General features: G+C 42.4%; 1 protein-coding gene and 1 long non-coding RNA gene across 3 annotated transcripts in view; one reads left to right on the forward strand and one right to left on the reverse strand.

Annotated features, from left to right (window-relative positions):
- NEDD9 (neural precursor cell expressed, developmentally down-regulated 9) overlaps positions 1–25,788 on the forward strand; it is a 103,744-nt gene that overhangs the window by 71,366 nt on the left and 6,590 nt on the right. For both annotated transcript variants that reach the window (XM_038127062.1, XM_038127061.1), the window contains one exon: positions 10,267–10,707. In XM_038127062.1, the coding sequence (XP_037982990.1) occupies positions 10,267–10,707 (441 nt within the window). The remainder of the gene's footprint in view (positions 1–10,266; positions 10,708–25,788) is intronic.
- On the reverse strand, positions 1,601–25,786 carry LOC119697030. Its single transcript, XR_005255705.1, has 2 exons — positions 13,888–25,786; positions 1,601–7,171 (listed from the first exon to the last, which is right to left on the reverse strand). It is a non-coding gene; the product is annotated as an uncharacterized LOC119697030 (long non-coding RNA).

Raw genomic sequence — 25,788 nt, forward strand, 5'->3', positions numbered from 1 at the left:
TGAGGCAAATTCTCACCTTTCTATTTTTATGTTGGTTTTGAAAACACTTTCTTCACAGTCAGAGTGGATCAGCCTGCCGGAAAAGGAAGAGTAATAAGAATGGGTTTACTCTACAGGAATGCAAGTCAACACATCAGAAGCCCTTTCTTAAGCGGGCCTCATTGACAGCAAGGTTGAAAATTTTAGCAATAGCAATACCGTAAATCATTTGGTAACAACAGGTCTGAGAAAATTCTGAAGGAGCCTAGGAGTAAATCTCAGTTCTTCCAGCGAATGACCTGCTTAGGTGCAGACAGAGAGAGGAAGATACAGACCATTAAAAAAATCAGTAATTCTCTTTCTAAAGAAGTTTCTGATCCAAAGGGTTAATTGCAAGTCAACCAGAAGTGTGCACTCTGTTTAAGATACAGCTAGGAGTAGGTAGTGCCATGGGCACTCATGTCCTGTGGACTTTACATCCAGTTAAAATGCTTAGGGTAATAAACCAATTTTTACTGCTACAGAAGGGCGTATTTACAAGCAGATATCTTCTTTTGTCTTCTGTCTCTCTTTTATACTGTTTTATTTTATTTGCAGTCCAGGAACTGCCCCAGCCAATCTCTCACACAATCAAGATCTCACATGATCAAGCTGAAGTTGTGTTTCAGCCTGAGATTGAGCAGAGTAGCCAGAGCTGCTTAAAACTCACCTACACATTCACCATCCCTCTTCCCTGGGGTTATACTTACCCAGCAAATGTCAGCTTGCCAAAATTGAGCTGTTCTAGGAGGTTTGTTGGCTTTTGGCCACTGCCCTGTAGAATGGAGATGGCTCTGACTGGACCTGGCAAACATCAGCTGCCAGCCAGGCTTGGCTCCTCTGGAATTCTCATTCACAGGCAAGGTGCTACCTGTCCCACCAGCCTGCTGAGGGCTGGAAGGAGCCTGGAAATAAGAGTTCCTGAGCTTGTTTTTCTTTAGTTAGCTGGACTCTCAGGGCATCCCAAATTGCAGCTGCTGTGTAGTATCCCGGAGGGTGACACTAAATTGACTGAGTAGGATGACTTTCCCTTTCAATGATTTTTTTTTTTTTTGTGAGACTTGGAGGAAGAAGAGCATGTCCTAGTTCACCTAGGTTCTAGACTTTAAAAAAAAAATTAAAATCATGCCTTTCAAAGCTGAAGCCATCAAACAAGTAAATTGGTGGAAATACTGAGGTCCTTTGTTTACATAGCTATGGTTTCTTGACAGTCGTTATAATTGTTTCCCCAGAGCTGCAAAAGGAAGGGTTAATTTTGGAAAGAAGGTTTGGGTTTGTTGTTTTTTTTGTTTTTTTTGTTTTTTAAGGAAGCTTTGTCTGGGAGAAGACTGTTCACAAATGCCAGAAAATGGAAAACTGAGAACTCAAAACACACGTTTTGGGATTCTTTCTTTCCGTACTTTTTTTTCCCCCTTCTGCTCTGCTTCTTCAATTCTTTAGCATTTAACATCCGATCTCCTTTCATTAAGTTTTTAATTGCTTGCCTGAGGGAAAGAGGTTAAGTTTTACATCTGCTTTTTGATTCTGATGTACTGTGGTTTAATCACAGTGAGATCATATTTACTCTAAGGGTATTGTTTGCATGTTTGATTTTTTTTTTTTCCTATCCCTGTTGATGTCACAAAAGGCACACAGCCCTCAGACAGATTTGAAAAGGCCTTTTAAAGTCATGGAACAAGATCACACCCTTCCTTGGGTGGGGGGAAAGGAAACCAGTTACGAGGGTGAAACATATACAGAAAGCTTAGTGAGTTAGGTGTGGTGGAATTTCCCAAAATATTAATAGATCCTGAAGGTAAGTCAGGGGATGTGGTTTGTATTCCCAGAAAGAGCAAAGAGAATGCTATTCCAGCACTCCTGTAAAACCCCAGGAGGTCAGGGGGAGTGAGAGGAATAAGAGGAATACATGATCAGCGGACCAGTGCTCTGCATGACTGTAGGTGTTTCTGTCGCACTCCGTGTGTGACGCCTGTGATGGCAGCAGCGCGGGGTGGGTGGTCTGCCAGCCCAGCAGCGCCGTGCTCAGTGCCAGGCTGTTGCCCCGAAGGAGCATTGCCCCAGCCGTGCCCCTTGCCAGCAGACCCAGGACCGCCGCGTCCCTCTGGCTGCGCGCACGGCGCTGCCGCGTAGGGAAAGGGAGAGGCCCCGCTTCCCTTGAACTCCTCCTGCTCTGTGCCATTCACGTGGGGTTTGTGATGCAGTACAGCCCTGGCGGCATCAGAAACACCTTATTTAACACCTAGGATATTATGTTTCTGTGATTACCTGTGTAATGCCTCTCACCCCCTCTAACTGAAATAAAACTGGGCAAGCCAATAAACCAAAACTCAGTCAACAGACGAAAGAATACCGTCTGAGCAAACAGAGACAGCCTGGGGTTTTTTTCCTTCTTGCCAATGTAGAATTATTATTTTGTTGCTCTCAATAGATATGGAGCCAGAAATCTTTCTTTTCAACTCACTTTTCCATTGGGAAATATCAGGCACGGCAATAAGCTGATGCACTCAGTGCAGAATTGTGAAGTATTTTATTCACACAGGCCAGAGCACCAGTTAGGATCTTTGTTCTATCCTTTATTTTCACATTTTTTCTTCTTTACTTCCCCCCCATACCCATTTTTTCTAGCCTCCTAATTCCTTCTTTCATAAATGTGCATTTGGATTCCCTCCCAAGCTGCAGGTTCTCTGCTGTGCTTCAGTTTCGCAAACTACTTTGCCAACTACCTACAAAAAAAAAAAAAAAAAGGATACACAAATATCTCCTATTTTCTTAAAATTAAGCAGTTGTGGTGCAGCAAAAAAGGTTCTCAGACCAGAGCACTATTGGTCTCTCGCATGTTTATGTCACATTTGAATCCCAGTCTTGGATGAACCAATGGGCCACATCAGCATCTTGGGCAGGAGTGTGAAGCGCCTGAGCGCTAGGTGGTCTGCTCTGTGCTTGCCCACCCTGCTTGGTGGAGTATTGTGTTTGCAAAAACTGGCAGTGAATATCTGGAGCATGACAGCCGTAGTGCCTACTTTGGCTTTCCCAAGTGTGGTCCTGTAAGAAAGGGAACATTCCCATTTTTCCTCCTTTCTGAGTAACTTGTCTCACTATCAAAAAAAAAAAAAAAAAAAAAAAAAAAAAAAAAAAAAAAAAAAAAAAGTCCCAGCCAGGGCAAACTCTGAAAATCAGGCCTCTCAGGCAGACAGAGGGGCTGGGACAACTTGGTGGAACTCTGAAATAAGGCACTTGCCTCTCTGCCCTGCAGAAAGAAGGTTTTCCACATCTCAACCTCCAGGCAGCTTGGTCTACTTTAGCATGACTAACAGCCTGTGTTCCAGAGATGCACAGGACCAGAGAGTAAGGATACTTAGGGTGGATAAAGACCTTTCCTGCTTATGGCTCTGCTGTGTCTGTTGGCTCACAGCTCTCTCAGTAGCTGTGAAGCCAGTCTTCCAAATCTGTGCATGGAAAACTGCCTTAATTTCCATCCAGCAGGACTTGGAATTGTTTGGGTGAGCAGTGCTTGACCAGAGAAGTATCTTCACTAAACCAAGAACTTGTGGGTTTTGGTGTTAGAAAGCAAGAGAGTGCCTGAAAACTAGAACTATGGGCTTTGCCTGAGGAGTGAACTGAAGCATTACCATGGGGAGCATTTCCAGCTGGGCTCCTTATTTTGTCATTAGCTGAGAGCCATGGAGCTCAGAGTTCCAGAGCCAGGCACAGGTGGGTGCTCAGGGGCCTTTCCCTTGCTGCAGCTGCTGTAGCTGTGACACCCTGCTGGTGCAGAGGCTCTTTGATACATGTTGTGGTAGCACTTCCTGCCTCCTCTGCATAGCTGTAGGCTTCATATTGAGATAAAGAGCAAAAGCCTGCACCCATCTTGTTGCTGGCAATGAGTTGTTTCAGGGCTGCACATGGATGGGGCTGTTATGGCCAAGTGTTGCCATTTCATAGTCCATTCCCCATGTCACTGCCCACAGGGACCTGCCTAAGGACATGCCAGTGCAGCTTTGTGTGTATCAGGTACTGCCTTTGCTGTTTACACTGCCTTCTTCCAGGTTTGAGCAGACCAGCAAAAGACATTTTTCAAAGCTGAATGTCTTATTCAGTGACCTCTGTCAACTTCTGTTAAGTAGCCTTTGTGATAGGTTGCTTGTTACAGACAGACCTGTTACCTACTGTGCCTCAAGAGTTGCTTTCCTTGCCAGCACAGCACAATGAATGCTTTATTTCAGGGGCAGTGACAGTGAGAAATAGAAAAGGAGATGGGAGCTGAAAAGAACCAAAGTTAAACTGTCCAATGACTCTTGCGCTTAAACCCTTCTGTCAGACGGCACAATAGAGCTAAAATTTTCCTCTCCTCTGCCAGTCCTGCTTGTAGGCAAACGGTGTATCTCAGACTAAAACTCACTTTTTACAGGGTTTTCAGAACGATCCTTTTATCTCGCAGGCAGATCATTACTGTTGGGCCTAATGCAGCCCTACAAGGGTATGTAAATGCTTAAGCTTACTTTGGAATAGCAGTCATTCATTTTAAAGAAATCTAAAAGATGGGAATCTGTATCAAAAATATCATGAGATGGATAACTAAAAGTGATCCAGCCAAAATTAAGCTACTGGTTTGTTCAGAGACATTGCCTCCACCTTTCCTTCCTTTGTTCCTCCCTTCCTACTCCCAAGCTAAACATAGGAGAGAAGCTGTTTCTCATTTTAAGGAACAGTTTGCCCAATAATAGAAAAAAGGGGTCCCACCCTCTTTCAGTGAAGAGCAGAGGCAGTTTTCCCAGTCCTGTTTGCACATAAACTCCACACACAGGAAGCAATATTATAAAACAAGACAAAGCCGAACAAAACAGTACGCCTCAGCAGCCAAGCACAGAGCGGGGATCAGTATCCTCATATTGCACCTCTGAGGGATGCAGCAGGAATCCTTTGAGCTTATGGTTGGTTGAACCTCTTCCTCGAGCGTTCATTCATTGTGGAGCTGGCTGAGAGGAGTCAAGTCGGCAGCCCTGTGCTGGGAGCTTGGCACCGCCGCGCTCGGCCCTTAAAGAGACCATTGTGTTTAATCTGTAGCATGTAATTTATTATTCCTACGTTTGCTTCCATGGCTGTGGGCACCTCACACACTCTCGTTACCCACGTCACTGGATGTGTTTACTCTAACAGAAGTGGTAGATGTTTCCACTACTCTCTTTAACTCTTGCCTTTTCCCTCTTCTGCCACTTATCCTCATCAACAAACACCCCCTTCATCCTCCAGACTATGAATTACAGAATTCTGTCAGTTCTCCTCACTGCAGAGAAGGGCAGCCAGAACAGAACAGATCGTGGTCTTCAAAGTATTTTCATGTGTCTTCATCCAGCTGGACATGTGTTAGCCACCAATTGCAACAGGCTAAGGAGAGAGTAGACACCTTTGACAGTTCTGTAATAGACTTCATTTATCCAGCTGAATTTGGCATGTAGTTCCTTCAAGATTTGAGAAGAAAAACAGTTTACAGAGTCTTATTTTTTAGTTTGGGTTCTGTAAGTAGAACAGCTGACAGATTTCAGAGCAGCATCTCTTGCTTACTGGGTCATGCATCCTAGGTGCAAAAGAAAGAAAAATCTGAGGTGTACAGAGAATACAAATTGCACCTTTCCAGCTTTTATCTAATGGACTTTAAATGGCATTAAAGGAAACCTCAGACAGAAGTTTCAAACCCCAGGTTCACTTTACCTAGAGAGAGCTTGAAAGCTTTACTTTTGTCTCAACCAATGTAGAAAGTTGGGACCACGGGCACTGTAATCTACATTTGATCTTGAGAGTATCCGTTTCCATTCCCTTACTTTTAGACAGTTTCTGACAGAGTCAGCAGACTCTGCTGAGCCTTTTCCTGCAGTATGTTCCAGCTAAAATCCCCAGGCAGCAGTCATTAGGGTCAGGCTCCCTTCTGCTTTGACCTGCTGACAACTGAGATAGCACTTTGTTTAACAGAAGCCTGTAAAACTTCTGGTTTTCAGTGATTTTACATAAGATGCTTTCTACTGCACTCACGAGCCCAAGGTTAAGAGGAATTTAAGCTTCTTGAGAACAAATGTGGGGGTTTTTTGTTTTGCTTGTACAGAGCATTAACACTGTGGAGGCCTGACCCTGGCTTCAGCTTCCAGACATCCCAGTATTGGTAGCAAGGCTTGACACAGAAGCTGAACTGAGTCTTTCCAATCAACCATTAGTTGTAGAGAAGCACTCATTACTTGAAATGGGGCTGTAACAACACAGGGAGCTCAGGAGAATGGATCTGCTGCACAGACACCACAGGTACTTTTGGATTTTGCGGAGTGCACCACTGCACCTATCATGTAGTTAATTTAACTGGACCAAAAGACAGCATCAGACACTTCCAGTATTAGTCTTATTAAAAGAAGCTGGTAGCTTCCAGTGTCTTCATTTTATTTATGAAATTTTTGAATTTATGAAGTGCAGCTGATTTCTATAACAAACTTTTTTTCCCTATCTAGCATCAGGTAATTTTTCCCCAGCCTTTACAGAACTTGATTTTGTAGCTCTGCATCTGTTGCCTTCCCTTTTTCTTTTTATTGAGAATATAAAGGGACTTCTGTGCAACTTACTAGTTGTGAAAACAAGTTCCAAGACAATTTTCTCATTGCCCTTTCTCTGTTGCTGATTTGTCTAGGAAATGGCCAAGGTTTTTTTAGCATTTAATGATACAAAAAGCTCACTGCTGTGCTTTTGTCTTGTCATAGCTGATCTTAGTGCTTACTTGGTGCCGGTTCTCAGACAGTTGATGGACAGATCCATGTCTCTTCAGAGCAAGTCCAGTTAATTTCATGTAACTGTCCCCACTCTCTGAGCTGATGAGACCAATGAGAAGGAATAATGATATATGGGCTACAGTGCCCACAGAATCAAAAAAATTTTCAGATTTGTCAAATCTTTGGAGATAAGGCCCACAAGTGTTGAAAGATGTCTTTGACCAGAACTTCTTTCCAGGTGTTGAAAAGTAGAGACTGCCATCTTGATCACCACAGCAGGTTAAAGGTACCTCTGTGGTTTCCAAAAGGTTTCTTGCTGTGGTCACAATTGCGTTTTTCTCAGGGCTGATTCTGCTGACTCGTGAAAGTCACCGTGACACTGTTTGTGAAGCTCGTACTAAGCAGTCCTGTGAAGGAAGAATGAAGTGAGGGAAAACACAGAAGGTTTGCTTAGCAGGAGCAGTGCCTTTGCTGCTGGCACCAAGCAACACGCTTAGTGTTTCTGGTCCCAGTGCTTTTTTGAAGGAATATTTTTCCTGCTTCACTGCTCCATCAGTGACTGGTGCTGGTGGCATGGCTCTGGGCTATTTAAAAGGCCTTGGGGAAATGGCTATGAAACAAGAGGCAACCAATTAGTATAATTCACATGCTGGTGCCTGAGTTAACACCAACAATGAGAATCTGAAGCTGTTTGCAGCAAAGAAGTTCTTGAAGCACATCCAGAAAGTGTTAATGTGCTGCATGCCAGGTGGTGAGAAGGTCACTGGGACAGAGATAATGAGCAGCTAGAAAAAAAAATTCACATGGGAACTTTTATCTGCTCTAATTTTACCATCATTTCAGCTTTGTTCTAAGAATTGCTTTGCTGTAGAAGCTAATCAAGCTTTTCAAATACCTTTAAACACCAAAGTATAGAAGAATACACATTAATCATTGATTTAGCCTGCTTGGTTAGTGCCTCCCCCACCCAGCTGTAATCTTCCTCCTTTAAACAACTCCTCTGTGAAAGTCTTCTTTAAGTTGCACAAGCTCTGGTCCCATTAGTAAAGACATGCTAGTAAAAGATGTGGAAAGATAAGAGATTGACTTGAATATTCAGATTAGGCAGGGCCTTTTGTTTTCTGAGCTTCAGACTCCGCTAAGCAGCCTGGTTGACCCAGCAAGAACATAGAGGTAGTGCTCAAGAAGAGACCACTGGCTTTGACAGTGCTTAAATGGTTTTACAGTCCTGCCAAGGCATGGACAAAAATTGCTCCCTGCTTTATCTATATTGAGGTATCTTAGTGTTGTTGACTGATGTGCTGAGTACATCAGAGGGAATGGTGGGCCCCAGTGCTGCTGTTTACATGGGAGTTCAAAATGGCAATCCTGCTTTTCCAAGCCAAGGCTTCATTTACACCGACCTCACTAATGATGCTGATGAAAGGTGAAGCCAGTGTTTTCTCATACAGTTGAAAGCTGATCTCCCATTCAGAGAAGAGGAAACTGATCTCGTGCACCCCATTTCAGCACTGCATGTCTTGGGAAATGCAAGTTCATCTACCTTTTATGTGATACCTGAGCTTATCCCCCTTCCATCTCCCAGTCAGCCCTGCACACAACCTGCTACACTGAGCAAGGTCAGACTAAAGTCTCTGTCTCGAGGAAGCACGGGAATGATGGGAAAACATCAGTCTGTCAACAGGGAAAGATAGAACAAGTGAGGGATGATTAAAAGAAAAAGTTCTGATATGTCTAAGGAGGAGGATAAATATGACAGATAAAAACACTAAACTGTACTCGACACTATTCCTTTGACATAGGAAAGATAAATCTTTAAGGCAGCTGCATATCCTTTTTGGTGGATTAGCACCATTTCAGTTTGTGTACTGCATGCAAATATTTCAGCTTGAACACTCCAGATCCAGGGCTCTGTATATTTTTTCAAGTGCTTACAATCAGATTATAACCATCTCTGCTGACCGCCTTCACTGAAAATCAGGCAGTCAGGGAGCTATTGTTTCCAATATGTCTGGAAATATCACCAGAGCCAAGAAATTAAATCTTCATGGCCTTTCTGAGGGATCCAAGAATGTTAGTGTAGACAGCCTGCCTACTTTCCGTTTAATACCTTGGCCAGTTACTCAGAACTGGATGTGCCTGCAAAGAAAGAGGGAAGGGAGGTGGTTCCATCTGCAAGGAGAGGTGGTACTTATCAGTAACACATCACAGCCAACAATCTTACCTTTACTCAGAGCTGGCTTAAAACTGCATAGCAGAGGTACTGCTGGAAGTAGAACCCCAGCAGGAGAGAAGTCAGGGCAAGCTTCAGAGCCTGCCTGAAACTCTGGGCAAATGCTTGGGGGTAGAGCTGGGTGAAGTTCCTTGTGTTAATGGTACTGCTCCACTTGACATAATCAAGCAAAGTGGATCTAAGAGTGCCTAAACTATGTTGACACAAGTCAAAGACACTCCTTGGCTGCCCTAAGACTCCCCTTCAGTCACACACAGAGGCTCTTTATGGTGCTGGTTGATATCTACATTCTTAGATTCTTTGAGATGGGCACTGCTTTCCTCATGGCACAGGCCTGACCCTGCTTGGGGTCACTGGGCACATTATTTTTTAAAATTATATTTTTCTCTTGAAGATCTTTCTACGGAAGGTGGACCTCGGAGGAACTGTGTTCTTTGAGGTTATTTTGGAGGGTGTTTTTGTTTTTTTTTTGTGGTGGTGGTTTTGAGGCAGCAGGGGAGGAAGGGTTTTATCTATTAAGCTACTGCTATGCTATGCTGTGCCCCTGAAGAAGTTTGCAGAAAGTGAGAAGGCACAAAGCTACATGCAAAGACGAGCATCCTAGCTCAAAACCTGTGATCTTTTGTCAACTCATATTTTAGACAGTTTTTCTTACTTACTTTTTCTTAGGTGGTCTACAGATCCATCACTTTTAAGGCCACCTGCAGGTATCAGGTAAAAAAAGCCAGGCCACTGTCTTTACACTGATGGGATCTGCACCTCTGTGGAAAGTCTTTTGGGACCCCACAAATGTAAAACTGTTTGGGAAAAATGACTCTGGATTACTCACTCCTTGTGAGTCTTGTTGAGGTTTATTTTTAATGGCTGCTAGCTGGCTGTAGCAGTACACAGAGCACATTTGTAGGGAAATCAGTGTCAAGAGGTTAAGGTACAAGCCCCTCATTCACAGGAAGAGCACCTCAGTGCCAGGAGCAGAACTCCCCTGACTTTCTGTCTGTTCAGGTGACTAGGCCATATAAAGAGCTTCTATCTGACCCACTGTTGCTGGAAAATTTCTCGCTAGCAGTGTTGCTAATGCATAAATCTCTCATTTTCCCAACTTGGGACAGAGGAGTCCTGTGCTTTATGATTTTCCATGTTTTTTTTATTTCCTGCATACTTCTTTTTCAATATCAGTTCTTATTTCCTATCACTTAGAATGTGTTTGAAGACATAGAACAATTCTGGCTTGTTTGTTGACTTGCTATTCTTGCCTTTGTTTCTCCACAGAATCTTATGGCAAGGGCCCTGTACGACAATGTCCCCGAGTGTGCAGAAGAGTTGGCCTTCCGCAAGGGAGACATCCTGACGGTGATAGAGCAGAACACCGAGGGTCTGGAAGGATGGTGGCTCTGCTCCTTACATGGCCGGCAAGGCATCGTCCCAGGCAACCGAGTGAAACTCCTGATAGGTCCTGTGGTACAGGACAGTCCTCCTGGCCAGGATATGCCCAGCTCAGGATTGATGAATCAGCCCTTCAACCACCAAAAGCTCTACCAAGTGCCAAGCTCACATGCCTCAGCACGGGACCCTGTCTACCAAGTGCCGCCTTCCCACCAGAATCAGGGAATTTACCAGATACCCACCAGTCACGGGCTGGTGGGACAAGATATTTACCAGGTGCCACCTTCCATGCAGAGGTGTATTGATGGTCCAGCTGTGACTAATAAGGTGTGTGCATTTGCTTTTACTTCATAGGTCCAGAGCAGCTCACTTGTGCTGAGAGAAGTATGGGATTCAGATTCCTCCCAGGACGAAGCACATTTGGCCTATGGCACTCTCACATTATGTGTTCAAAAGAGCTGCTGCAGCAAGATAAACTCTCCTACTTACTAATGAACAGTTACATCATCTGCCCAAGTAATTTTTGTTTAATTAAAAATTATATACTGTCTTGCTGGAGCAGTCCTAGTGGGTCTAAACTACAAAGAGGAATCAGTGATTGATGTGACAAGGGCCACACTTGTAAAAGTAACAAGAGGATGATGATAATGAGGGATGTTTTAATACTAAACCTAAACCTTTTAATAGTGCACTTGATGTTTATCTACAGTTACATTTCTTGGTTGAAAGTCAGAGCTGCAGCAGCTCTACGATGCAGCTATTACTGCATTATTGCATTTTGCAAGGGTCCTGCCTTATTCCTGCTGTTCTTCTTAAGTTCTCCCCATCTTCTGCTGCTCCCTCATTTACCTTCACAGGATACTTGCCAGGTACCCTGGTGACTGAAAAGGATTAAGGAAGATATCCAAAGAAGGAAGTATTACAAAGCTAAAAAGAAATTCTTACAGTCCCTCCATTCCCAGTTCAACAGCTCCAGATATCAGCATCCTCCTTACCTTTACAGCTTAAAGCACAGCATTAATATGCAATTTATGTGAGTGGATGATGGCTCTCTCAGGAAGTTCTTTACTGGTTTAAACTTTCATCTAATTTAGTTTAGCAAGACCATCTGTTTTGTGGTTTTCCCCCACATCACCCACAAGTCAGCCTTTTTCATATCAGGCCTTCATAGAAGACATCTTCTAATGCTTTTATTTCCTTGTTATAATTTCATTTTCCTTGATAAGAATAAATGGATTTTTGTCTTCTGAGCAAGGGAGAAAGATCTGTGAAACCATTCCAAGTCAATTTATAAAGAGGTTTGCTTGCTCAGCTTTTCATAGTTGTTATGCTTTATAGGCTGTGCAGGAAGATAAAACAAGAAAATTGCACTTGCTGCACAGGCAGAGGTAGGAGCTTTGTTGGAGCAATTACATGAGTTTTCTTGATAACTCCCATGTATTTTCTCTCATTTCCTTCTTTCCATATAGACTACATACACAGAAATCTTTTCCAGGATATTCTTTGCCTATCCACAGTGAATACCCTCCAAGGTAGTTAGTGCACCCTGGTCTGTTGCTGTGGCAGCAGAGAATAGATCTCATTTTAGGATATGGCTGCAGGAAACATTTTACAGCACTGTTCAGAGATGCCTCAGCTATCCAGCTTGGACACAGGACATGCACCATACAGCAGATCTGTACTAAGGTCTGTAGGAAAGCCCAAGGAATGAGTTTGGAATGAGCACTATATGCCTTCATTTTAGTACATGACTTGCCTAAATACTATTGGGATAGTTTGCTTAGCATAATAAATGTGTGTTTCTACTCCACAAAGAGAGAATTCTCCAACTGATAAGAGGTTTCTTCTCCCTCCCCACCCTCTCCAGCTCCAGTGAAAATAACAGGACATTCTGCATAAACCTGTTGTCTGCTAGGACTGTGCTAAAACCCTTGAAACATTAGAATGAGACTGAAATCTTTGTTTTAGTCGAAGTGCAAAGTTCTTGTTGAGATACAAAAATCAGAAGCTGTGAAGCACTTGTTTTCTCCAAGTTTCTGCCAAGAAATTTTTCCAGCAACCTTGATTATGAATTTTTCTGAATTCAAGTCACCTTTAGAAAGTTATCTATTTGTCAGAGCTGTGACTTGTTTTCATTTAATTCCTTACAACCCATGAAAGGCCAGCTGTGCTGCTCACTGTAAAATAACTAAACATACATGTTTGTAAAGCATTTCATCCTCAGTCAAAGTAAATGCCAACCTGCTTAGCCCTAGCCAATATTTGCTACTTGCTTTAGTCCTGACATAAATTTATTTAGTCCAAGAGTCCTTAGTCTCAGTATTCACTGTGTTGAATTAGTGTCTGGCAAACATCATGGCAGCGTCCTACTTTGACCAGAGGTAGATGTGTCTCTTCCTCCTTGCAACTGCTCAGTTCTACACTAAAAGGAACCTGTTGGGATTGAACCCATGACAGGCAAGAGACAACTTGCTAGTGAAGGAGGTGTCTGCGGTAAAACTACTCCGTTCTGTATCGTCCCAGTCTTGCTAAGCTGCTTTTTTACAGTTACAGCTGCAACTCTGCTAATGCCTTTGTGAAAGAAAAGCCTAATTAAAGGGAAGCATTTAAGCACTTGTCTCCTTTGTATGAGGAACCAGTCTGCCCTCCAAATCCTCCTCCTCTAGGGAACAGTAAAAACAATCCATAATATTAAGAAAAGCTGGGCATCTTGAAGGTTTGATTTGGGGTCTCCTTGCTTTGTCTTCTGAAATGAATAATATCTTTTCTCAGACTTGTGACACCTGCTTCAAAGGCTTAAATGAGCCACTCTGCCTCCTTCCATCAGCAGAACCAGCTGGTCAGCAAGCTGTGTATTTTGGTAGCTGTAAGGACGTTGAAGGGTTTTGCTGCAAGTTCTTGCTGTGTGCAAGACTTCTCCCTTCCCACAGCAGGAGCTAGAGAAGAAAACTGTGTCCTCTGGACACCAGTCTAAGTGGGACCAGCAGCAGTTTCTGTGCCATCCCTTTCTGCACGTGTCTGCTTGCTTCCCTTGTGCAAACGTGTGGCTTGGCTTCCATACAGGTTTTGCAGGCAGGGCTTAGGAGCTGCTGTCAGGCAGGAATTGTCTAGCCTCAAGCAGCAGTAAATCAACAGCAGGCATGTTATTAAGCTGTGCTGAGGTAACGCATCTTCTAAGCCAGCGAGGCAGAGTGAGTCAAAAAGGAGTCCTGAGGCAGGTAATTACAGTGATTAATTGATTCTGGCCAAACTGGTTGCTGACAACAGAGCTGTATTGGCTCCCTCTATCAAATGAAAATAGTACCTTCTAGAACTCACTCCACCAATGACAAGAGATAAGGAGCCTTAAAATTAGCCTTAGTTAGCCCCAGGCTTTTGTGGCTCTGCTGCAAGTTCAGTCAACAAACGGTTCCACCCCAAAGCGTGGAGAGTGTCTGAGTACCGTAAAGAGGCAGAAGCTGTGTCTTAGAATTTATTCCTTTTTCTATGCTCTACCTTGGAACTTACTCTCTTTTGCTGCAGCCAGTAAAGAGAAGGACTCTTCAGACAAATCTGACATCCAGGAAACCTGGATTTTATCCTTGTCGCAGAATTCTGCCCGGTCTTGAGTGGTACTTTTGCATCTCATCTGCAAAATATGTAGGTTAATTATGAGGGAAGTCATTCTATACAGATTGCTTTGAGAACATCCTTTGGGAAAGGTGCCAACAAAGGACAAAGATTCTTTTGCATCTGATTAATCATTAGTGATTAATCATTAGTTCACACCTAAGTTGTCAAGTAGGGAAAGCTACACATGAAAAAAAGAAGTCACTGCCATAATTTAAACACTCATTTTCTGGTTCAGTGTTTCCCCTAGCTGATCTGTTGTGCTGTCCCTACCATTCTGAAAATAGCATTGGCCAAAAAAAATTAAGGGAATTATTTCCTGGTTGGAAAACAGCTTTCTGTAGGAACCAGTAGCTGTCAGGAGAACTGTTGGTCAAGGAACCTCTGCACAAAACAGAATGAGGCTGATGTTTGTCCAGGGAAGAGATCACGCTGTGGGAGTTACCAGCCCTGAGCTACAGCTCCCACAGGGCATGGACCAACTCAGGCAAATAGAGATTAATGCCAGCTTGGAGCAAATCACCTTTTTTGTTTGTTGGTCTGTTTGAACTGGAACGCTGCAGTTCAGGAAACACTCCGATTTATCCACCTTTTAAAAGTGGTTAGAGCGGAATAGGGAAGAAACTCATCTTCATTCCTGGCCCATTTCCAAGTATAAACATGTCCCTGACAAATCAAGGGTTTCACACCCTGCCATCCTGCCTTTATCAAGAGGTCGCTGTCTTCAGCAGGAGGTTTGGGTAAACCATGGCTCTGGGAACAGACCTCGTTCCCTGGGTTTTATTTATGTTAAGAGTCATGCTGGTTCAATGAACGAGAAAGGAGAAACAGCACCCCACAAGCAGCACCACCCTGACAATTCCAGCACAGATGTCAGTAACAGGAGCCAGTTAGCCACATTATGACACTTTTCCCTTCCAATTACACAAGTACTGTCCTAGCTGGGAAGAAAGAAATGGCTCCTTATAATGTTAGTTCCAGAAATAGGCCTGCCTTTACATTATTGTCTTCTTTTCCTTGCCTATTTTCACATTTATGAAATAAGAGACATTAAGCACAGTAAATAGTTGTGCGACAGATTATTTTGTTATCAGAAGGAATGGGATCATATCTCATGTTTTGCAGTTTGTTGGTAAAATGTATTTACATTCCAAGATAATGTCCCCATTTACCCTCAGCTGAAATACCACAGTTTCCTGTGATGGGGTTTCCATAAATGGCCCCAACACTGATCATACAGTCCCTCTTCTCTTCTGCTTTCACATTACAAACTCTACTTTGGGGATTTGTATCCCTCGTAACAAAATATTGCTTCTGTGCTAAAGTGCTGAACACACAGGAAGTTTGCTGAGTGCAGCAGGAATGGAAACACATACCTCAACACTCAGAACTCGCTTTCACAAAGTGTGCTCTAAAGGATGAAAATACCTCAAGTTAAATGCAAGCTCAGTGGTTAAAACAGCACGCAGCTGTTTTCTTAGGCTCGGGAGTTTCCCTTGTAACTTTCCATGTGACGTTAATAGGAGAACAACCATTTTACTGATAAAAAGTCAGTGCAGTTAATCCCTCATCCACGAGGCAGAGTAAGCAGTAGTTAGTCACTGATGTGATTTGTGGAGAAGTATTTCAAGAAAAAGACTGCATTTTATTAGGCTGAGCAAATATATGAGCTCAACATTACTCCCTGTTCCTCCCTGAGCACAGGGCTCTTTTTCATCAGTTCTATTTGTAGACCAGAGGTATGCATTTTTCCCTTGGAGTATCAGAAAAAAAGGCCGGTCCTGCAATCTCATCCAATAACCAAGGTCTCCAGGGACAGAAATCTGTCTGCACAAAAGCAGGATCAAACCTTGCTAAAAATAGTAAAACAATAGTAATAGTAATAATAAAAGAAATATGCAAGCTTATGGGCTCTTTCTTGGTGGTTAGAAACCTAACTGAACCTTTCGTTATGTCTGAAACAAATCACTAAATTCAGGTAACCTAAATTGCCCTCTAAGTACTAAAAACTAAGCACAGCAGCAGAGCATTTTAGAAAAAAAAATCCACATGAGTGGAAAACTGATTATTCAGAAAGTGAATCTCATCATAAGGAGGAAGTGTGGTTTCTGGAGATAGGAAATGGGTAGATGAAGACATGCTGCTGGCCATCAGAAAACACAATTCTAGTGAAATCTTAAGTCTTGGCAGGCATTCTATGATTTTTTTAGATGTTTCAGTTTGGAGGATGTCTAATCAGCATCAGAATATCATCATTCCATATGTTTGCATGAAACATTTCAATTTTTCTTTTTTATATAGCAGTGGCAGTATTGCATCTGGTTTTTTGGTTTTGTTTTTTTTTTTTTTTTTTTTTTTTTTTGACAGACTGTTTTTAAACAGGCTGTTAAAATGGGAGCAAAGTGAACTTAAGGTAGTTAAGTTCCTAAGAGACAGGAACCTTCCATAAGCCAGTCTATCCCTAATCCTTAAAAGACAGTAATATATTCCCATTGGGTTTTGCCATCACAACTTTAACGTATGCACAGTCAGTCGTGACTGAGGTCTGGTATAAAACCAGTCGTGACTGAGCAAAAAAAAAAATTAAGGATGGAGTTTATATCTGTTTAAAAGGTGTCTTTGCCTTCCATAAACTTGCCAAAGCAAGCTGTGCTAATCTAAACACCACTTACTAGAAGCACTTGTCTGTACAGCTGCCCTTAGATACCCAGACAGAAATGGAGCCAATACAGCTTGTGAACCAGAAAGCCTCTACAAATGAAATACAATCAAATCAAGTTTCTTCCTTATGGAAGGTTTTATTTGCCTCTCTCTCTCAGAGCAGCGTAGTTCCCAAGTTAAATGATTTAGGGGCACTTCCATTGTTTCTGCCCAAGTGTACCTCTGAGAACACTCTTGTGGAATTGAAACTCTCTGGCAATGCTTCATCTCAACCATTTTTTTGCCCACTGGGAAATGCCAATTCACAAAAACTGAAATTGTTGACAGGGAAGGATCTGTTCTGAGAAATGTCTTAAAGGAAGGGAAACAAGAAGTCATGGAAATACCCTGTTACAACAATTCCCAAATGAAGCTTCCCCCCTAATCTAGAAATTTAATATAGGAGGAAAGAAATAACAGAAAAAAGATGAAGCACCTCAAAAGAATTAAAATTATTTGCATGAACTGAACCAAACTGATTTTTGATTGTGAGCCTTTAGGATTTCATGTCATTCACAGCAAGACACGCTCTGCTCTATCTTTCTTAACACCCCATCCTCTTTCTTTCTTTCCTCTCCTCTGCCAAACTTGCCCTAAAGTTGGGCTTCTGTCTTTGAAAAGAGACAGTCATAGTATTATGAGCACAGAAAACAAGCTCTGGTTTGCAATTGGTTCTTCATGTGACAACCTTTTTAAAGTAGGGAGACTGGACAGGCTGGGGTGGCCAAAGCAAGATGCTCTTTTCTATCGTGGACAAGAGATCCAAATGCTGAGGTGCTGAGTCTTGCCACATACTTTTCATTTATCAAAACTGTGGCTCAGACTTAATCACGGTTTTCCAGAGAATGCTTTAGCAGACATGCGTATTCCTCCACTAAAACTGATCACACAATAACTGGGGGGGATTCTTTCTCTGTAAGACCCATCCATAGACGTTACTTCAGAATTCATGCCTGTTCTATCACCAGTCCTGTACACATCAGCTTTTTAGGTCTGTTGGCCAATGCATGCAAAAATGATCATGTCTGTGCCTAAATATGAGTAATTGTCATGGAGATGACATGACACTGGTAAAACTCTTATCAAGAATGTTGGACAGCTATCCTCTTCACTCTCCGCTTTAAAATGACGATAATTTAATAGTAATGGTATGATTTGCTCATCTCTCTTGTTCTCTTCCTCTCCTCTCAAAAATGGGACATTCTCAGAAGTGTTGGCTTGACTGTCTTTAATTACATTTTGTGAGCAAGAATGACTCTTACCAGAGTCTTGGAAATACCCCTTCCCAGTCAGCCTTGCAATTCAAGGTCAGCCAGCGCCAAGCCTGTTCCACTGAAGCAAGCAGAAATGTTACTCGTAACACAACTGGCAGCAAGCCCTAGAGTTGATGTGAGAGAGAGCGGGATCATGTCACGAAAACATCATAAAATAAAGAAGAAAAAACACCCAGTCAAATCTTGCCAAAGTGACAAAGCTGTTGAGATTTTTTTTGTGCTTTGTACAGCTCATTTGGTAAGATCTGGAGATACAGACCTTTTTATCTGCGTTTAGTTTGCAATCATGAACATCAGTGAGAAAAAATTCAACGCTATCATCTAAAGCGAAAGCTAATGCAAGTTCAGCACTATTCCACCACACTTCATAGAGCCCTGTCATTTTATACTAATCAGAGCTTAGAACATTTATGTAACTCCACAGATTTATTTTTTTTTAATTGTTTGGAAAGACTATAAACCTTCACTTCAGATTACGAAAAAAACAAAACTTAAAAATATTGTATGACCCTGCTTTTGTGTGCTGATTAATGGAAGAAGTCATAAGAAGTCATACCAGAAGTTAAAAATTCAGGATTAGGCTAGTTGCAAAACAATTGGTTATACCCTTTTCACCAGCAGTGAGGGTTTAAATCTAGGCCAGCTTGTGATGTCACATTTTTTACCACAACTTGTCCTCTGTATCTTCAAGACTCACAACCCAAAACTCATGTAAGTCTTGTTGAAATAATACAGCCTCAAAATTGTAACACCCATTTTCCTTACGTGCTGTTATGACAATACCACATGGGCATTTTCTAAGACTGGGCATCTACTGGCACTTCATAGGCACATTTAAAAGTTTCTGTTTAAGTGCTTGAGCCTGCAGACATAAGCATTTTTAACACACCATGAATAAGTGACATCTGGACCTGCTTTAGGTTTTGAGAGCATTTACAGCAGAATCTTCATAGGTGTAGACCTTGGACAGCACATGGAAATAGTGTAGGAGAAAATAAGCGGGTTTTTTTAAAGATAAAAGCAGCATCAAGAAATAAATCAGCTCTGTGTCGGGGTAGTATTTGTCATGTGTTCTTATCTTCGCACATCTGAGTATTCTAAGAAATCTCAGTGGTGAACGCCTCCTCAGAAACAAGCAGAGGTGTCACAATGCGCCTCGGTGCTGCGTTCCTTTTTGCCACGTGCTACAGCTGATAACTCGCTCAGCCCAGAAAATCAATACAGCCATTTCTGTCAATTTCCTCTTGCCGGGCAGAGACATTTGGGCCTTAACCCCAGAAACAACTCATAGTTGAGCTACAAGTCCAGTGCCTCAGAAAAACTGCCTCTACAGACTTCCTCCACCTTCTTCCAGCTTGTGAGACTTGATCAAAGCTCTCCAAGAGCTCAGGCCTGGCAGAAAATACTACACCAGAACATTTTTTAGTGGCCCAATGTTCATACATTATTTGGATTAAAATAAAGTGCTATGAGTTCATAATCTTAAGACCTGTAGCAACTGACAAACCCAAACACTGATAAGAGTATCCTTAGCACTCCAACCTTTACTCGTTGGCAGCAGGGAAGTACACTGTCATTGTATACAGCAAATAAGTAAGTAAAAACACGATTGCTTGGTTTTTTCAGAGCAGGCAACAGAAAGTGATATGGTAGGTATTACTGTCAGGAAATTTATCATCAGTCGCTGGAAATCCTGATGCAGCTTGCAGAATACATGAGTGGAAACTGTGTGCTTTCTGTAAAAATGACAGTTTTAGCCACCTAGCCAGTTTCTTTCAAATACCTAAATTACCTGGGTGTTTTTCAACCCAACCTTCCTGCGGTTCAACTTAGGCACTAAAACTTCCCCTAGGGGAAAAAAATTGGAAAATATTTAAAGAGACACTCATGGCTTCCTAAGTACATGCAGCAGAACGGAAAGAAGGGCTAAGAAGTGGTTCACTGTCTGATCTGACATAATTCAATGGCTTCTGTCACTGCCTTGCATAAGGCTAGGACTTCAAGAGAATAGGGAGTTTTTTTTCCCCTTTATTCTCTCTGCTATTTCCCTATACACTCTTTGTGTGTTTTATGCTTGTTTCAAGCCTAAGAGAGCCCAGGTGGCTCTTACGTATCCATTTAAGGGGCTCAGCAACGGAATTTCAACAATTAGAGCTTCATGTTAAATTTACAGAAATAATTTACAACAGTAAACAGACATGACTTTTTTTTTTTTTTCATTTTCTTACGCTTTGATTCATTTTTCCCACACCCAGCCTTTATGCAAGCCCCCTTTTATGCACCACCACCTTGCCTCCTCCAAGGCAGAACTCTTCCCAGGGTAAGCAGTGGATGGCAGTAGCTCATCAGCTGCTGAGCCCTGCCCGTGGGGTGAAGAGGAGAGCATTGTGGGGTGAAAAAATGTTTTATTACAGTTATTTGTCCTGATTTAAAATATACACCCCTTCTTTCCCACCTTCAAAAAGCACTATTTAAAATCTATTTAAAAAGCAGTCGGCAGGCATCAGTGGGCTCTTGGGGTTGAGAGGCCATACTGGGAGATAGCAAGCTGCTCTTTTTAGCTCCCCTCTGCCTGTGGTTTGGGTGGGTGCAGGGGTGTAATGTACCTCTGATCAGTTCTGTCACCTGTAAAACTCACTTGTTTCCCTTCATTCTGCATACCAGGAACTGCAGTTCATGAGAACAAGCCAAATTCTGTCCTCACGGTACTGCTATAAAGTCAGAGTAATTTTGTTTGCTTCAATAGGTTTATTTGCTCTTTGTCCTTGTGAAACAATGTAAACTACAGTGTTGTGTATCTGCTGTGAGCAGGAGAATGGTCTTCTTGTTGCCATAGTTAGGAATGTTCTCTGTTGCAGCCTAACATGCATTTTAATACTGGAAGAAATAGAATGTTGGTTTTTCACCCCCTATATTTAGGAAAGCGGGATTTAATGAACCACAGGGCTGGATATTTTGTAAAGTACATGCACATTCAGCTCCTTTTTCTTGGTTAGGGACATGCCATTGGTATGAAAAAGGCCCAAGTAATTGCTTTTGGAAGAGCGTGGTCTTCAGAAAGAACAGAACAAACTTTCTGCTCAATTGTCTTTGTTTTGCAGTACTGAAAGTTTGAAGGCTCATTACATGTTTCACCAGAGCCAAAGCTGGTCCCTGTTAGCTGCTCTGCACGGATTAAGTGGTTAACAATGTTTTGAGAATGTTGTTGGGCTAGATAGTTTGTGGGAACACCATCTGTTTCCTTTAACACATAAACAAGGAAAATTGCTGGTTTGAAATGCAGGATTTTTTTTTATACTTGGGTGACCACAGGCATTCTTGAAAGAGAAGTGGTAAAAGGGAAAATAATCCTCATGAGGTATGAAGTGCAATGGCATTTGTTAGAAAATAAATGTGTGAGTGTCAGATGGGGCTGCTATCCCTGTTCTAGAAGTGGCTAATATGGAACATTTCCTTTGCAGTCACCTCCTTCCTTCTGAATTCATCTTCAGAAGTAAACCACCATCAAAAATAAAACCAATTTAAAAAATTGTTCAACAATGCAGTGGAAGGGCTGAGCATCACATTCAGAAGCAGCAAGTTAATTTAATATATTTACGGGTAAATATCCAAATTCAAAAGTTATTTCTAAATATACAAAATCAAAAACTACAGAAGTTACTTCTGTCTGTTCCTCAGGCAGAAGAAGCAGCACAACTCCATGTCCTGATGACCCATGTGAGATCATGAGAGTAAGAACAAATGCCCCACATTTTCCCTTTGTTGAGTAGTGTGGGCATTCTTTTAATTACTGTTACAAAATGTTTACTCAAGATAAGCTTTGGTGATGAGCTTCTTCTGTTCTGAATTGACCAGGAGTAAGCAGTCCAGCTTAAGGAAAAGCGTTGGAAGGAAAGAGGGGTGGAGGTACAACAGGAAACATTCTTGTACTCACTACAGACCGGATTATCATCTGCAGGAGGTTTTGCTGTGAAGTTGCTCATCACATGTTGTTACTGGGTAATAATCCTCCACACAGGAAAATATACCCAAGTCACTGGGAGAAAAAAGCTGTCTTTCATGTTATCAGCAAACCTTGGTTGTTGTTGGATATCTTAAAATCATATTTTCTGCCTTTCATATGACTTTTTTGAAAGCCTAAAGAGAAGCAGACATAAAAGCATCTGATGCACTTTTATTTGGAAAATAAATGTCACGATAAGTAGAGTGCACTGCTAACCACAGCCCTGCAGACACCTCAGGTCTCCTGTCCACAGTTGCACTTGCAGGCGGATTTCACTCGTGAATACCCAGAATCAAGCCTTTTGCACTTTAACCTCTCACTTTCTTTGACAGCATTTAGACACACCCAGAGCACTTCTTTGTTTCAAATAAAGGAGTGACTCTGCTTGACCACTGCTTCAGGTCTGGGAAAGAGCAAAAGTGCCTAGATGATATAAAAAGTCCTGCCGTGCTGAGTGAAACTGGTTTCCTTTGTGTGGTCTGTCTATCTCTAGTGTAGCTTTTTAGAATTGTATCAATACAGTAAATAAAACCAGCATCCTTGTAGTACTGTAAATCTTTCAGATGGCATCTGGGATGTCAGGATTTTTTGAAAAGTGGGAAAGGCCTCTAAAGATGGGCTACCAGAGTAACTGCAGCTGCATGAAACTCCTGTGTGCAGAGTGAGGGAGAATTTCTCTGCAAGTACTGGACATGAGCAAGCTTCTCTTCCATGCATGTTCCAGGCTCCATGGTGCAAGGATATCATCTGTTTTGTGACCAGGGATTCTTGTTACAAAAGCAAAATACCATGTTTATCTGTGAGAAGAACAAGTGGTTTTACTTGTGTGTGCTTAGGGACGTGGCTTAGTGGAGGACTTGGCAGTGCTAGGTTTATGGGTGGATCCGGTGATCCTAAAGGTCTGTTCCAGCCTTCTGTGATTCTATGCCTTATTACCTGTGCTGCTTGGATCAACTCCTTTTTTTATATTAGAAGCCTGTGACTTTGTTCATGGAGATCAATTCTCTGAGCAAGAAGAGTGGTGGTGTCTTTTATCACAGAATCACAGAATGAACTAGGTTGGAAAAGACCTTTGAGATCATTAAGTCCAACCTGTGAGCTAACACCTCCTCATCAACTAAACCATGGCACTGAGTGCCACATCCAGTCTTCTTTTAAAAATGCCCAGGGACAGTGACTCCACCACCTCCTTGGGCAGACCAGTGCCCAATCACTCTTTCAGTGAAGAATTTTTTTCTAACATGTAATCTAAACTTCCTCTGGCACAGCTTTAGATTGTGTCCTCTTGTTTTGTCAGTTCTGTCTGGCAGAAGAGATCAAAACCCCCAGCTGGCTACAACCACCTTTCAGGGAGCTGTAGAGAGTGATAAGGTCTCCCCATAGCCTCATTTTATCCTTAAGCAGTTCAGTCATTCAGTTTCTGGTGTAGAACAAAACTGAACAAGTGGGTATAAAAATTTCACACTGAGCAACCAATATTTGTCTTTTTGAAGCTGACACATTCTGAGTCCTGCATTGTCCATCTAGGCAGCAAGCAGCAGGTGAAGCAGAGCCAAACTGCAGCAGTGCCCCATTCCTCCTGCTTCCAGCGCTGCGTGGGGCCTCTGGCTGCCTGCCATGAACACCCTGTTGTTTCTTTTCTCTGGGATGGTCAAGCAGTTTCCCAGCATATTAGCAAGCAGCCGAATGCCACTGTGTTCACAGCAGGAAACGGGCTGGTGGAGATGGGCTACCCAGGAAACAGCCCTTTGTTTTTACTGAACATTGTCAGTTCTCTCAGAGGATCACTTCAACACACTGAATGACTCACTGAAGCAACTCCATTGTTGGTTGTAATTTTGGAGCTCTTGGAAGGAACTTTTGAGTAAACATGACTTAAAACCAAATCCTTCTGTTCTTGACTTGGGTAGAAAGCATTTGACTGGCAGTACACAGCTGGGGGAAAAAAAGGGATGCAAAATATATATGGCAAACTATTCTAGTCTGGTCACTAACCGTCACTGGCAGAAAAAGCATGAAGAAGTGATGTTGATACAAGTTAAAATTTTCTCTGGCAAACAATATAATCCCAGTACTACATGAGAGTGGCCTGGGAGGGATACTGTCTGGAGTGACCCATTATGGGAAGCTTCCAGTAACTTCAGAAACAATTTCCTTAAAAGTTTTGTCCTTAGATACCTTTTACAGTGCAGTAGGTGACTCTGCGGAACAGGAGTGACCCGTCATAAATGCAATATTTTTCTATTCTTTTTTTAAAAAACTCCTGTGTATGTAAGCCCTATTAGCCCCATGCCCAATTGAGCAGTTCTCTCATATGCAGCACTCTGGAGACTCTATCACTTCTAGTTCCTGTTTTCTGATGGTAATTCAAGGAAAAGCACTTTCAAAAGCCATGGCCTTCCCCCCCTGACTGTTCTTCCTTCCCCCAGGGCTCACACAGTCAGGGCAGGGGCTGGTGCTGCCTTGGGCTGCTCACTGAATCAGACCTGTACTTGTGCTGGCAAGGCACCCACCCGAAGGAGAGTCCAGTGGTTGTTTCATGGTACTGGGACAGAGACTGCTCAGCCAAATCTGGGCAGCAAGTGAAAAAAAGGAAAGCCTGTGTTGTTAACATAGCAGAGAGGAGGTAGGGGGTTAGCATGAGGGACTTTCCCTGAAGTCAAGATAAACTCACTGTGGAATCTTGCCAGGATGCGAGGATTCCTTACAGCAAAAACTGCCTTGAGATCCATACTGAGCGTTTGGGTAGAAATGCTGTTGGGATGCCTCACATACATTTCTAAGGAGAGCTTGGTAGCTCTGTTATAAAATTTTCCCCAGCTGAGTACAAAGCCACATCTTATATGAGCCTATGTAATTTGCCATGTTGTGCCTTTGGGTTACAGTATTTATATTTTTTTCTTAAGGCTAAATAGCACCAGCAGGGGTTAAGATGTCAGCATTTCCACTACAAGCCCAGGGGTTTTTTTGGGGGGGTTAGGTAACATTTCTTTAATACCACACTGGACTGAAATTCTGCTGTGCAGATGCTGTCCAAGACTTTAGGCATTTTTTTCACCAGATTTTATTTGTAGTTATTATGGTAGTTAATGGTTTACCAAATGTCAAAAAATGTAAATTCTAAGCTTTCTTGTTTTTCAGAGGCTGTTATTGCATTATATACTTCAAGAATGGCTTGACATTTCCCATCTCTTAGCCACTAACATGGATAGACCAAGCAGAGACAGCAAATTGAATGTCCTGCTTTGGAAAGTTTAAGCATGGTGTTTCTATGTAAAGAATTTCCAAAACCTCAACTCACACTCATCTCTCTAGGATGTTGTGCTGTGGAGCACAGTAACGCATGGAGTCCTTCTGGAGTAGGTGGGAAATACCTCTACAAGCAAAGGCATAGACTCCCAGAGACTAAACACAGTATTTTAAGCCTCTGACAAGGAGTGGGGGCATTCACACCTAGTAGGATCAGTGTACACAGCCCTGGTCTCAGCGAGTGGGTGGTGCAGCCATCACCTCGTGTGGTCTGTGCTAATGGGAGGTCAGTGGGAAGAAAGGACAGAGCTCTCAGAATCTGAAAGCATAGAATCTGTGCTTGGCAAGTAGAAGACAGTGTAGAGCACTAGCAAACAGTCATGTCAGGGCTGGTCTGGAAAGAAAAAATGCTGCATTTGTAGCTACTAACACTCACTTAAAGTGTTCAGCTCTCAGAAGGGTATGCAGACCGGTGTTACTAACATTGCCAATGATGCATGAATGCTAACAGGATTGGATTGTTACAGAGAGAACATCCTCAGAGACTTAACATTTCCTCTTTTTCCTTTACCC

The sequence above is a fragment of the Motacilla alba genome, chromosome 2, assembly GCF_015832195.1.
Source record: "Motacilla alba alba isolate MOTALB_02 chromosome 2, Motacilla_alba_V1.0_pri, whole genome shotgun sequence".
NCBI lineage: Eukaryota > Metazoa > Chordata > Aves > Passeriformes > Motacillidae > Motacilla > Motacilla alba.